The sequence below is a fragment of the Jaculus jaculus genome, chromosome 2, assembly GCF_020740685.1.
Source record: "Jaculus jaculus isolate mJacJac1 chromosome 2, mJacJac1.mat.Y.cur, whole genome shotgun sequence".
Classification (NCBI taxonomy): Eukaryota; Metazoa; Chordata; class Mammalia; order Rodentia; family Dipodidae; genus Jaculus; species Jaculus jaculus.
The window spans coordinates 115,285,204-115,299,655 of record NC_059103.1 but is presented as its reverse complement, the minus strand read 5'-3'; the positions used below and the strand labels follow the sequence as shown (position 1 = coordinate 115,299,655).

At 41.9% G+C, this 14,452-nt stretch overlaps 1 protein-coding gene across 2 annotated transcripts in view; it reads right to left on the bottom strand.

Moving 5' to 3' along the window:
* Positions 1–14,452, bottom strand: part of Abraxas1 (abraxas 1, BRCA1 A complex subunit) — a 30,712-nt gene that overhangs the window by 2,847 nt on the left and 13,413 nt on the right. The window contains exons 4-9 of one of the 2 annotated variants that reach the window (XM_045143031.1): positions 10,534–10,600; positions 7,449–7,642; positions 6,611–6,730; positions 6,376–6,460; positions 4,231–4,336; positions 1,790–2,231 (exon numbers count right to left, since the gene is read on the bottom strand). In XM_045143031.1, the coding sequence (XP_044998966.1) occupies positions 1,798–2,231; positions 4,231–4,336; positions 6,376–6,460; positions 6,611–6,730; positions 7,449–7,642; positions 10,534–10,600 (1,006 nt within the window). In that variant the 3' untranslated portion in view covers positions 1,790–1,797. Of the gene's footprint in view, positions 1–1,727; positions 2,232–4,230; positions 4,337–6,375; positions 6,461–6,610; positions 6,731–7,448; positions 7,643–10,533; positions 10,601–14,452 lie in introns of those variants that run through there. The other variant, XM_045143030.1, reaches the window with a different exon arrangement.

The window sequence follows — 14,452 nt, the reverse complement described above, 5'->3', positions numbered from 1 at the left end:
CAGAGATGAACATGGGGTGGATGGTGGGTCAGTCCCAGGACACACAAGATAATGGTTCTAGATATTCTCTCTCAGTCAAGCAATCTTTGGAAAGTAGCAGGTAGACAAGCAAAGGTGGAGGTGTGCATTCAGTGTATGTCCAGTAAATGACAACACTGTGTGTAAAAGAAGTACAATACGCCGGGTAGGTGGTGCACACCTTTAATCCCAGAATTAGGGAGGCAGAGGGAAGAGGATCGCTGTGCGATCAAGGCCACCCTGAGACTACATAGTGAGTTCCAGGTCAGCCTGGACTAGAGTGAGACCCCACCTCAAAAAAAAAAAAAAAAAAAATTGACTTTTTCATAGGTATTTGAAGTAGTGCTACCTTGAAAAAAAAAAACAACAAATAAACAAAAATTAAAAAAAAAAATAGGCCATTAAGTTAGGTGCAGTGATGTATACCTATAGCTAAACTTGAGAAGCTGGGGTCAGAGGATCACTTGAGCCCAAGTTCGGAGGCCAGTTCCTGTCTCAAAAACAAAACAAAAACCCGAACACCTTTTACTGTCTGTAGATGTATTGTATTTGGTTTTGTTGTTTCTGGGTTTTTTGTTTGTTTGTTTGTTTCTCCTACGTCTGACTCCCAAGTGCTGGGATTAAAGGTGCGCACCACCATGCCGGCTCTTTTTTTTTCTTTTTTTGAGGTAGGGTCTCGCCTTTGCCCAGACTGACCTGGAATTATTAACCCTGTATTCTCAAGCTGGCCTCAAACTCACAGAGGTCTTCCTACCTGTACTTCCTAAGTGCTAGGATTAAAGGCATTCACCATCACGCCTGGATTATAGCATATATATTTAGTTATCTATTTGAGAGAGAAAATCAGACACAGAGTGTAAGTGTGGGCATGCCTGGACCTCCTGCCACTGTAAATGTACTCCTGACACTTAGGCCTCCAGCCACTGCAAACAAACTCCACATGCCTGTACCACTTTGTGCATCTGGCTTTACTGGTTACTGGGGAATAGAACCAAGGTTATTAGTCTTTGCAGGTTAAACACCTTAACCGCTGAGCTATTTCTCCAGCCTTTTAAAAGGTTGTGATTATGAAATAAAGGCACTTGGGAATGGAGTGTACCTCAGTGGTACAGCACTTGCATACCAGGCACAAAGCCCTGGGTTCAACTGTGCCACAAAAATATAAAAAGAGGGCTGAAGAGATGGCTTAGTGGTTAATGTGCTTGCCTTCAAAGCCTAAGGACCCAGGTATGTTTCCCCAGTAGTCACATAAAACCAGACATGCAAGGTGACACACGTGTCTGGAGTTTGTTTGCAGTGGCTAGAGGCCCTGGCACACCCATTCTTTCTCTCTCTCAAATAACTAAAGATAAAATATTTTAGGGTTGGGTGTGGTGGCACACACCTTTAATACCAGCACTTGGGAGGCTGAAGTAGTAGGATCACCACAAGTTCAAGGCCACCCTGAGACTACAGAGTCAATTCTAAGTCAGCCTGGGCTAGAGTGAGACCCTAACTTGAAAAACCTAAATAAGATAGATAGAATGAATATTTTAAATATATATATTTAAAGATAAAGGCAAAAGAACCTTTATTTTAAAAAATACTTTATAAAAAATATAGAACTTACTTACATATTAGTATAAACAGTAAAAAATACTTTATCTCTGTGTTACTACAAATAGCTGAATATAGTAAAAAAAAAAGGAATTTTCTACAAATTACTATAAGGAGGTACACAGTAAAAATAGAAACAATTGGCCTTAACTTTCAGCCAAATAAAAAATCTCACTTTAGAGATCAAAATGTGGGAGACCGAGGATATTCACCATAACCTTCCATGTTCCCAACATCCTCTTCTGTTTCTGGACTACTTGCAGTAGATGATTTTTCTGGGTTGGCGTTGCCACTTCCAGCGCACGGTGGTCGGTTTGCTGTCTCCAACACTCGTGCTCTCTTTGTGCGCCACCCATCACCCGGGTCTGGGTCTTTACGTTTAACTGTCTGCGCTGTGTGTGCTGGACTGGCTTCAGGAGTGGACAGGTAGTCTACCATTAAAGTCAGGTTGTCTCCCACATTGACATCATGGGTGGTATGACATCGGCTTCCAGATATACACTTGCTTTTCAATGAAATAACAGAAGAATGAAGAATTTCACACTCTGGGAAAAAGGTCCGTAAAGCTTGACAAAGGAAAACATTCTCCTCAGGGTCCTTTTGAACACTCTTCTCTGCTACAAAATTAAAATAAAATCAGAGCCTGACATGTATTTGTTTATAAATCTTCCACAATTAGCTACATGACATTAAAGTGAAAAAGATTTCAACAAGTATATCAAATTATTGAGAGGGGTTGGGAAGTAGCTCAGTGGTAGTACTTGGCTAGTATGCATAAGGCTCTCTGTTCAATCCTCATTACTTTAATAAAATCCAGACAGAAAAATGACATGTTCAGTCCAAAATTCCTAATAAGCTTCTATACTGTAAGAGAAAAATTAGTTGGTTTTTTGTATTTTGAGGTGGGGTATCACTCTAGCCCAGGCTGGCCTGGAATTCATTATATAGTCTCAGGGTGGTTTTGAACTCATGGCAATCCTATCTTTGCCTCCCGAGTGCTGGGATTAAAGGTGCCACCATGTCCGGCTTGTTTTTTCCTTTCAAAGTAGAGTCTCATGCTAGCCCACGCTAACCTGGAACTTACTCTACAGTTCCAGGCTGGCCTTTCAATTCAATGATCCTCCTACCTCTACCTTGGGGGATTAAAGGTGTACATCAACTCGCCTGTCTTTTTATTTTATTTTACTTTATTTTTAGAGTGACAGAGAGAAAGAGGCAGATAGAGAGCGAGCGAGAGACTGGGCGCACTAGGGCTACCAGCCACTGCAAAGGAACTCCAGATGTGTGCGCCCCCTTGTGCATCTGGCTAACGTGGGTCCTGGGGAATTCAGCCTTGAACCTGGGTCTTTAGGCTTCATGGGCAAGTGCTTAACTGCTATGCCATCTCTCCAGCCCTATTTTATTTTATATTTGAGGCCTGAAGAGATGGCTTAGTGGTTAAGGCATTTGCCTGTGAACTCTTAAGGACCCAGATTTAATTCCCCAGTACCCACACAAGCCAGATGTACAAAGTGGTACCTGCATCTACAGTTCATTTGCAGTGGCTAGAGGCCCTGGTGTACCCATTCTCTATCTGCCTCTTTCTCTCAAATATTTGAGACAGGAGAATGGGCACACGAGGGCCTCCTGACACTACAAACAAACTTCAGACCCACATACCACTTTGTGTATCTGGCTTTATTTGGGTATTGGGGAACTGAACCTGGATTGTTAGGCTTTACAAACATAACTTTAAGAGTTGAGACATTTCCCAACCCTAGTTGTGTTTGTGCCAGGGCCTCTTGCCACTGCAAACAAACTCTAGACACTTGTGCCACTTGGTGCATCTGGCTTTACATAGGAACCAGGGAATTAAACCCATGCCATTAGGCTTTGCAAGTAAGCGCCTGTAACTGTTGAGTCATCTCTCCAATCCCCAGCCCTAGTTGTTTTTTGTTTTTTAATACATTTGAGAGAAATAAAGAGATGGGCTCACTAGGCCTTCAGCCACTGCAAAGGAACTCCAAATGCATGCACCACTTTGTGCATCTGGCTTTACGTGGATACTGGGAAGTCGGACCTGGGTCCTTAAGCAAGCGCCTTAATAGCTGAGCCACCTCTCCAGCCCACCTACTTTTGTTTTAATACCAACAAATACAGCATGCCAAGTATGTTCAGTAGGATTTAAGAGCATCCCCAGGTGTGGTGGCACTCGCCTATTAGTCCTAGCATTTGGGAGGCACAGGTTATGAGGATCGCCATTATTTCAAGGCTACCCTGAGACTGCATAGCAAATTCCAGGTCAGCCTGGATTACAGCGAGACCCTACCTTGAAAAACCAAAAGAAAGATTTAAGAGTATTAATGAAATGACTACTATTTTTTTTTTTTTTTGAGGTAGAGTCTCTAGTCCAGGCTGACCTGGAATTCACTCTAGTCTCAGGGTGGCCTCGAACTCCTACCTCTGCCTCCCAAGTGCTGGTATTAAAGGCGTGCGCCACCACGCATGACTTGAAATGACTACTTTAAATTACAGTGTCAATGACTACGCAAATCACACACTTGGCTTTTCCTCTAAGCCATAGTTCACAGTAGTGAGAAAAGCATTAAAAGTATGGATCTGCTAACTTTTACTTACATTGTGCCTTAATCTGTGCTTGTTTTTTGATTTCTTTTAATCTGTTTACATCCATTAGTAGTTTCTCTACTTCTCGCTCACTTTGTTCAACTTTTTGGCATACACTCTGCAAAATAAGGACACATAAAAAGTTGCAAGTTTTCTACTTAACAGTTTAGCCTTATGGGAAATGATCAGTGGAATACAATACAAAAGACTACTTGCCTTATTATTATTTTTTATTTAAGAGAAAAGAGAAAAGGGAAAGAAGAGAAATTAAGGGCACATCAGGGTCTCCTACACTACAAATGAACTACAGATGCATGTGCTAATTTGTGTTTCTGACTTTATATGGGTACCAGGGAACTGAACCCAGGCCGTCAGGCTTTGCAAACAAATGCCTTTAACCACTGAGGCATCTCTCCAGCCTCACTTTTTTTCTGGGGGAGGGGAAGAGAGAGTTGGGTAGTGTCTCACTCTAACCCAGGCTGACCTGGAAGTCATTTTAGTCCCAGACTGACCTTGAAATCACCACTATCCTCCTATCTTTGCCTCCCCAGTACTGGGACTAAAGGTGTGTGCCACCACACCTGGCTCCTTGCAATTTTTTTTTTAGTTTTTGAGGTAGGGTCTCACTCTGGCCCAGGCAGACCTGGAATTCACTATGTATTCTCAGAGTAGCCTCAAACTCACGATGATCCACCTGCCACTGCCTCCTGAGTGCTGGGATTAAAGGCGTGTGCCACACCTGGCCTGGCTCCTTGCAATTTTTTAGTATTATTCAGGAGTACCTCAATAACAGATGCTTGTGTAGTGCTTTATGTTGTATGTAACTTTCCATTTACGTATAGGTTTATCCTACCAGCTATTTCCTTGATAAATAAAATGAAAGTTACATTGCAGTAAAGACCAGAGCTTGAAGATGTGCCTCAGTGATAAAGCACCTGCCTCACATGTATGAAGCGGGCCCAAGCACAGAACCAAGAACAAGCAGGGGCAGCCAGGCCTGGTGATGCGCACTTAGCATCCCAGCACCTGGAAGGCAGAGGAGGCAGAAACTTCCTATCCTGCCTTTAGTCAGGGGTAGATGTGATGGAGTCTTTCAGGTCATTCTTCCCTCCTCCTTTACCTTATATAAACCCATCTTTGCCGGGTGTGGTGGCGCACGCCTTTAATCCCAGCACTCGGGAGGCCGAGGTAGGAGGATCGCTGTGAGTTCGAGGCCACCCTGAAACTCCATAGTGAATTCCAGGCCAGCCTGGGCTAGAGTGAGACCCTACCTCAAAAAAAAAAAAAAAAAAAACAACCATGGGATATATTTTATAATCATGAAAAATGTTAATAAAAATTAAAAAAAAAAAACATCTTTAAAAAAAACAACTATTTATTTATTTGAGAGATACTAGTTGAGAGAGAATATGAATGGGCATAGTAGGGCCTCTAGCAACTAAAAATGAACTCTAGACACATGTGCCACTTTGTCCCTCTGGCTTCACATGGGTGCTAAGGAGTCAAACCCAGGCCATCAGGCTTTGCAAGCAAGTTGTAAGTTTTTCTGCTTTTTCCCTTTTGCCTCAAGAGCATGTTCTGAATAAAAGCTGCTCCTTTGGCTTGGATCATGGCATGAAGAGGACATCCGAGACAGGTCTGGCTATAGCCACCATACAATGAGAGCAAGGTTAAACGTGTGTGGGTATACACCACTGAAATTGTAGTCTCCATTACAGCCACTAAAAGAACACAAGATATATCTCATAAATGTCAAGTTATCCTTGAAAATATTCATATTGGGAACTGGAGAGATATCTCAGTAGTTAAAGGCACTTGCTTGCAAATCCTCCTGGCCTGGGTTCAATTCCCCAGCCACCCATATAAAGCCAGATGTGGACACAAACACGTGTGTGTGTACAAGTATAAAAATGGGAAGAAAAAAAAAAAGGATTGGTGAGATGGCTTGTGATTAAGACACTTGCCTACAAAGCCAAAAACCCTAGGCTGATTCCCTGGGACTCATATAAGCAAGATGCACAAGGTGGCACATGTGTCTGGAGTTTGTTTGCATTGGCCAAAGGCCCTGGTGCGCCTATTCTCTCTCAAATAAATAAAAAACTTAAAAATTCATACTGACCTCTTTGCTCTGAGCTCAAAGCAGTGATTTTAACTTACTTTCAATTGTTCTTGGATTGATGCAAACATTTCATTTATCTTATGTACTTCCTTTAATGACCCATCTTCATTAAAAAAGTCAGAGCTGGAAAAAAAAAAATGATTTCACCAGATAAGTGTACAAGACCTGTAACTAGACAAGTCTATACATATGCAGATGGTAAAAGTACTCCAAATATTCCTTTAATCCCTTTTCCCTTCATTTTTATTCTTGGTTGTGTACTAAGAATCTTACCTGTGTGCTTTTACTGCTCTGCTAAAGCCAGAGGATGCACAGGAAGTGGATGCTGTTTTATAGCCCAGCTGTTCAGACATGCCCAGATTGGCAACCACTAAAGGTACCTTATAAAAAAGTCTGATGGAATAAAATTTTCAAGTATTAATTTAAAATTTAAAAATAGCATCATCCTATCAGAGTATACTATTTTCTCTCCCTCTCTCCCCCGTCAAATAAAATGAATCTCCCATTCCTTATTACTCTCTAAGATAGGATTTCCCCATGAGGCAACTTGAAGCAACTAACTTTTTAAAGTTGGTAAGTTTGCATGGTCTAAGAGAATTGTGTGAAAATACCTTATGTACATGTAAAATTCAGACAGTACAGCTACAGGAAGGATGGTTGGATAAAAGGCCATTATGGGGACTGGAGAGATGGCTCAGTAGTTAAGGTGCTTGCCTACAAAACTTAACCAGCTGGATTTGATTCCTCAGTACCACATAAAGCAAATGCACAGTGGCACATGCACCTGGAGTTCAAAGTGGCTGGAGGCTCTGGTGCATCCATTCTATCTTGTCCTGCTTGCAAATATTTTTTTTAAGGCCACTATGGACAACATTGCTGTTTTCTTTCTTTTCTAATTTTTTGTTTATTTTTATTTATTTATTTGAAAGCGACAGACGAGACAGAGAAAGAGAGAGAGAGAGAGAGAGAGAGACAGAGGGAGGGAGAGAGAATGGGCACATCAGGGCTTCTAGCCCCTGCAAACGACCTCCAGATGCATGTGCCAACTTGTGCATCTGGCTTACGTGGGTACTGGGGAGTTAAGCCTTCCCACATTACAATCACCATTTACCCTTTTTGAGGCTTGTATAAGGCATGTTCCAGGCGATGAGTAGAGCAACTTTCTGTTATTACACTCGGTGTTAACAGCAAAAAGACAAGTTCTTGGCTTGAAAAATGCTTCTGTAAGTTTTTGTGAAGCAGTCTTTCTCTAAATGTCATGATCTGATCTGAATGACGACGGAATTTGTACCAACCAACAACATTCTGGAAGAAAATACAGAAAAAGGTTAAATGCATATCTCAATGGTTATGACTATTAGTACTTGTCTTATTGTAGTTTAGCAATAAAACCTGACAGTCTTGACAGTGAAACCTTGACAGTCTACAATGGGAATTGCAGTGCATGGCTGTAATACTCAGCATGCAGGAGACTGAGGCAGAGGAGAGTGAGTGCAGGCCAGCCTAATCTATACATTCCAACCTTGTCTATCTGGGGGGGGGGCGAGGGGGGGTTGGACGGGACTGAGTTTTCAACTGGTGTTTTTCATTGTTGGGAAAAGTTGGAGATACAATAAACTGGCTACACTTCATAATACTTTACTTTCTACTTTTGTTAAGTCAGCAAACAGACTGAGTTAGTTCCCTTCCATTCTCTGATAAGGATAACATTTTCATGTTGATTAGTGGGGGAAAAAATCTTGACTTTTTTTTTTTTGTTGGGTGGGGGCTTCAGGGTAGGGCTTCCCTCTAGTCCAGGCTGACCTGGAATTCACTATGTAGTCTCAGGATGGCTTCAAACTCACTGTGATACTCGTACCTCTGCCTTCAAGTGCTAGGACTAAAGGTGTGTGCCACCATGCCCAGCTATGACACATTCTTCTTTTGACAGGATCTCATGTATCCCAGACCAGCCTTGAACTCCTCGGTAACAGAGGGTTATGAACTACAGACATGTACGCCACCTTGTGCATCTGGTTTATGTGGGTAATGGGGAATTGAACCTGGGTCCTTGGGCTTTGCAGGTAAGCACCTTAACCGCTAAGACACTGCTCCAGTCCCCAACAATTTTTTCATTCTATTTTTGTGGGAGAAAATGATGGCATAATAGAGGGTGGACATCACCTCCTGGCCAACATCAGATGGACAGCAGCAACAGGAGTCCCAACAATTTTTTTCAAATATATTTTTATTTTTATTTATTTGACAGAGAGAAAGGAGAGAGAGAGAATGGGCAGGCCAGGGCCTCCAGCCACTACAAACGAACTCCAGATGAATGCACTACGTTATGCATCTGGCTTATGTGAGTCCTGGGAAATGAAACCTGGGTCCTTAGACTTTGCAGCCAAGTGCTGTAACTGCTAAGCCATCCCTCTAGCCCAACAATTTTAAAAAATATTTTATTCATTTATTTATTTGACAGAGAAAGAGGGAGAGAGAGCTAGAGAGAGAGAATGGGCACACCAGGGCCTCTAGCCACTATAAACAAACTCCAGACACATGTACCCCTTGTGCATCTAGCTAACATGGGACCTGGGGAATTGAACCTGGGTCCTTTGGCTTTGCAGACAAGTGCCTTAACCACTAAACCATCCCTCAGGCCAACACTTTTTTTAAAAAAATTTTTTATTTTATTTATTTATTTGAGAGTGACAGACACAGAGAGAAAGACAGATAGAGAGAGAGAGAGAGAGAGAGAATGGGCGCGCCAGGGCTTCCAGCCTCTGCAAATGAACTCCAGACGCGTGCGCCCCCTTGTGCATCTGGCTAACGTGGGACCTGGGGAACCGAGCCTCGAACCGGGGTCCTTAGGCTTCACAGGCAAGCGCTTAACCGCTACGCCATCTCTGCAGCCCTCTTTTCCCTTTTTAAAAATTTTGAGTCAGGGTACCTAGGTCTGAGGTCATCTAGGTGACCTCAAACTTGAAGTCCTCCTGCCTTGGCCTTCTGAGTACCTGGAATTATAGGTATGTGTACTTAGTGTCTGAAAGAAACTTCTTTTACTGAATCTTTCATTGTCAAATCACAGCTGTGTACTATCATTCCTAGCAACTAAAATTCCTTTTTCATATTTTAGGAAAATATTTTATTGGGAACTTTAACCTATGAACATATTGCACATTGATTGTAGTCCCACTGTGTTGAAACTTCTTTCACTGAATCTATTTTTATTCTTAGAGATAATAAGTTTTAAGAGAAAAATGGAATAGCTTGAAAAAGCTCTGAATTGGGAGGAAAAACCCTTCTTAATTGCTCAGTAACAGTTAACTGAACATCAAGTTATAAGAAAGATTTAAATTAAATGCAGTATAGCAAAATGTCTATTTATGAAAAACAGAAAATGCAAAGCCAGGTTCAGTGATGAACAAATTCAGGTCCCAGCACTGCGATTATAGGCAAGCTCAAGACCAAGTGACAAGACCACATCTCAATAGGAAAACAAGTAAGTACAGTTATGTAAAGTAACAGAAATGGATTAAGCACACAGGAAAAGGCTATGAAGAAAATATGGAAGACAATGAGATCAGTGCAGATTATAGTGGTTAAGGGAAGGAAGAACATAAGATTAATACTTTTTTTTTTTCCTTCGAAGATCAGGTCTCATTCTAGCCCAGGCTGACCTGGAACTCTGGTAGTCCTAAGAACTCACAGTGATCCTCTTACCTCTGCCTCCCAAGGATTAAAGGCATGAGCCACCATACCTGGCTCACAAGTTTTGTTTTCTGAGGAATGAAAAATATCTCTCAATTTTGATGAAGAACAAACCTTTTTATTTTAAAAGTTTTTTTTTTATTTTTTATTTATTTATTTATTTGAGAGCAACAGATACAGAGAGAAAGACAGATAGAGGGAGAGAGAGAATGGGCACGCCAGGGCTTCCAGCCTCTGCAAACGAACTCCAGATGCGTGCGCCCCCTTGTGCATCGGGCTAACGTGGGACCTGGGGAACCGAGCCTCAAACTGGGGTCCTTAGGCTTCACAGGCAAGTGCTTAACCGCTAAGCCATCTCTCCAGCCCAAGAACAAACCTTTTCTTATGTGTTTCAGCAGATACCAAGATGACAAATGCCACATAAGACTTCATTCAGTCAAAGTCTGTTTTCAGGAGCCCATAATAATACAAATAGTACCAAGAAAGAAAAGGTAATCAGGAAATACCTTTGTGACACTTGGAAGTATTTTCTTCAGTGCATGTTCATTTACTTCACCTGAAGCATTATAAAAGCTATAAAAACCAAAATTAAAGACATTTCAAATGAGCTAGACATCCGAATATAGCATTTTTTTAAATTTTAGCTAATCCTAGCCCATAATAACAAACCAAAATCCATATTAACTTGTCTGCCAAATAAAGCCCTAAAATAAACAGAACAAGCTTACATATTATTAAACTTAAATAACAGAAACATGAGGCACATAATAAACTTTTAACATAAAATGAATTAGCCATTCAATGCAAGTATTAGAAAGTAAGTTCATAGAGCCACTTCACAATTCACTTTATTTTTGTTTTTTAAGTATTTTATACTTGAGAGAGATAAAGAAAAAGGCAGAATGGGTGCACCAGGGCCTCCAGATGCATGTGCCACCTTGAGTATCTGGCTTACCTGGATACTGGGGAACTGAACCTGGGTCCTTAGGCTTAGCAGGCAAGCACCTTAACCACTGAACCATGTCTCCATACCCACTTTACTTAAAAAAAAAATTCAGACTGGAGAGATAGCTTAGCAGTGAAGGCACTTGCCTGCAAAACCTAAGAACCCAGGTTTGATTCCCCAGTACCCACTTAGGCCAGATGCACATGGTGGCACATGCATCTGGAGCTTGTTTGTAGTGGCTAGAAGCCCTGGAGCACTAATTCTCTATCTGTATCTTCCTCTCCCTATCAAATAAATAAAATATTAAATATATATCTTATTTATTTGTTTATGAGAGAATGGGCGCACCATGGACTCTAGCCACTGCAAATAAACTCCAGATACATGTGCCACCTCATATGATTTTATGTGGGTACTGGGGAATCAAACCCAGGTCCTTAAGACTTTTCAGGCAAGTGCCTTAACCATTGAGCCATCTCTCCTTTTTGTTTTGTTTTGTTTTTGTTTTTTTGAGGTAGTTTTCATTCTAGCCCAGGCTGACCTGGAATTCACTATGTAGTCTCAGGGTAGCCTTGAACTCATGGCAATCCTTCTACTTATGCCTCCCAAGTGCTGAGATTAAAGGTGTGTACCACCATGCCTGGCCCTTTGCTTTTCAAGGTAGGGTCCCTCAAGTCTGTAACCTAAAATAAACCCTTTACTTCCACAAGCTCCTCTTGGTTGGCTGTTTTCTGCATCAACATGAAGCTGACTGTGACATCCATTAAAAGCCCAGTATGGTAGTGCTGGCCTATAAACCCCTCAAGTTCAAGACCTATCTGGGCTATGGAGTAAGTTCAAGGCTCACTGAAGTAACTTAATCAGACCCTGTCTAAAAAACTAACTAAATAAATAAAAATAAAAAAGGACTAGCACGCAGAAGGCCCCCAGCATCTAAAGAAAAAAATAAATTCCCATAAGAGATGTTTTAAAGAGCCAAGGAAGAGGCTGGGTTTGTTAAGGAACATGCAGAATTTGTGACTTGGACAGACTAGAATCACTGTAGGTCCAGAAACTGATGGCCAATTCCAGTTCAATGATTTTAAAAAATATTTTATAGCCAGGCATGGTGGCATGTGCCTTTAATCCCAGTACTCAAGGGGCTGAGGTAGGAGGACTACTGTAAATATGAGGCCACACTGGCCCACAGAGGGGTTCCATATGAACTTGGGCTAGAGTAAGACTCTGCTTTGAAAAGAACAACAAAGGGGTTAGAGATTGCTTAGTGGTTAAGGCACGTGACTACAAAGCTAAAGAACCCAGGTTCAATTCCCCAGTACCCATGTAAAAGCCAGATGCAAAAGGAAGTACAAGTGTCTGGAGTTTTTTGGCAGTGGTTAGAGGCCCTGGCATGCCCATTCTACCTGTCCCCTCTCCTTCCCCCCCCCCAAATTTTTTTCAATTTAAAAATTTAATAAAAAAAAAGCCAGGAGTGATGGCACACACTTTTAATCCAAGCACTTGGGAGGCAGGGGTAGGAGGATCACTGTGAGTTCAAGTCCACCCTGAGACTACAAAGTGAATTCCAGGTCAGCTTGGATTAGAGAGAGACCCTTGAAAAACTATAATAATAAGAGGATTAACAAAAAAAAAAAAAAAAAACCCTCTAGCTACAGAAGCAACATAAAAGAATTCTTGGGGCTAGAGAGAAGGCTTAGCAGTTAAAAGTGCTTGCCTGCCAAGCTTAGTGACCCAGGTTCAATTCCCTAACACCCACATTAAGCCAGATGCACAAGGTGGCAAACACATCTAGAGTTGTTCTCAGCAGTTGAAGGTCCTGTGCACCCATTCTCTTGTCTGTCTGTTCACTCTCTCTCTCTGCTTGCAAAATAGTAAATATTTTTAAAAAAGGATTCTAGGGGCTGGAGAGATGTCTTAGAGGTTAAGGTGTTTGTCTGCAAAGCCAAAGGACCCAGGTTCAATTTCCTAGTACCCACATTAAGACAGATGTACTAGGTGGTACATGCATCTGGAGCTTGTTTGCAGTGGGTAGAGGCCCTGGTGTGCCCATTCTCTGTCTCTCTCTCTCTTCCCCTCCCTCTTTCTCTCTCTCAAATAAATACAAGTTTTGTTCTGTTTTTGTTTTTCAAGGTAGGGTCTCACTCTAGTTCAGGCTGACCTGGAATTCACTATGCAGTCTCAGGGTGGCCTTGAACTCACAGTGATCCTCTTATCTCTGGCTTCCAAGTGCTGGGATTAAATGTGTGCACCATCATGCCCGGCAAAAATGCAATTTTTAAAAACAGGATTCTACGATGTCTGACCTTAAATGGTGTGCTCCCATGCCTGGAGAAACCAATGTCATCTCATCATGCATCTGTCATGCAAGCATGAGGGCATGAGTGAGGACCCCCAGCACTTACCTAAGATGCCGGGTGTGGCAGCGCCCACCTGTCTACCCGGCACTGGGAAGGCAGTAACAGAAGGATCCTTAAGGTTCCTGACTAGCTAGTCTAGCAGAATTTATCATCTCTAGGCTTGGTGAGAGACTCAAAAGTAAGGTAGAGGAACAACAACAACAACAACAACAAAAAATCCAAAGCCAGGCGTGATGGTGCATGCCTATAATCCTAGCACTCCGGAGGCAGAGAGGTAGGAGGATCACTGAGTTCGAGACTACCCTGAGACTACACAGTGAATTCCAGGTTAGCCTTGGACTACAGCAAGACCCTACCTCGAAAAACCAAAATGTAAAAACATGTCAGATAGAAGAAACAGGGTGTGGTGGCTCACACCTTTAATCCCAGCACTCAAGAGGTAAGGCAGGAGGATCACTGAGTTCAAGGTCAGCCTGGACTAGAGTGAGCCCCTACCTCAGAGAAAGAAAAAGATAGAGAACCTGGAGAAATAGCTCAGTGGACCACTGGTGCATAAGCAGGAGTGGAGTTCTAATCCAGAACCCATGGGCATAGCTGACCCTACCTCAGTAAATTAAGTAGAAGATACCCAATGTCAAAGTCTGTCTTTCACATGTATTCATGTGTGCCCACACGCATATACACAAGCACATTCACACAAAGACAAAGTAAGGTGGCAAATGATTAAGGAAGACATCTAACATTGACTTCTGGCCTTTATACACACACACATATGTTCATATACATACAAATACACATACATGCATGCATACATACCACATACATGCACCTAAAACAAAATTACATACAACATATATTATATATTATATTTTAATAAAAGTTATATTTTAATTAAATATATATTAACATTTTATATATTACTGCAGGCTGGAGATGTAGCTTAGTGATGGATCATTTGTTTAGTATTCCAAAGGCCCTAGGTTCATTCTTCAGTAACACACACACACACGCGCGCGCACACACACACACACACACACACACAAAGAGAAGATTAGAAGAACCAGGTGTGGTGGTGCACACCTTTAATCCCAGCACTCAGGAGGCAAAGGTAGGAGGATTGCT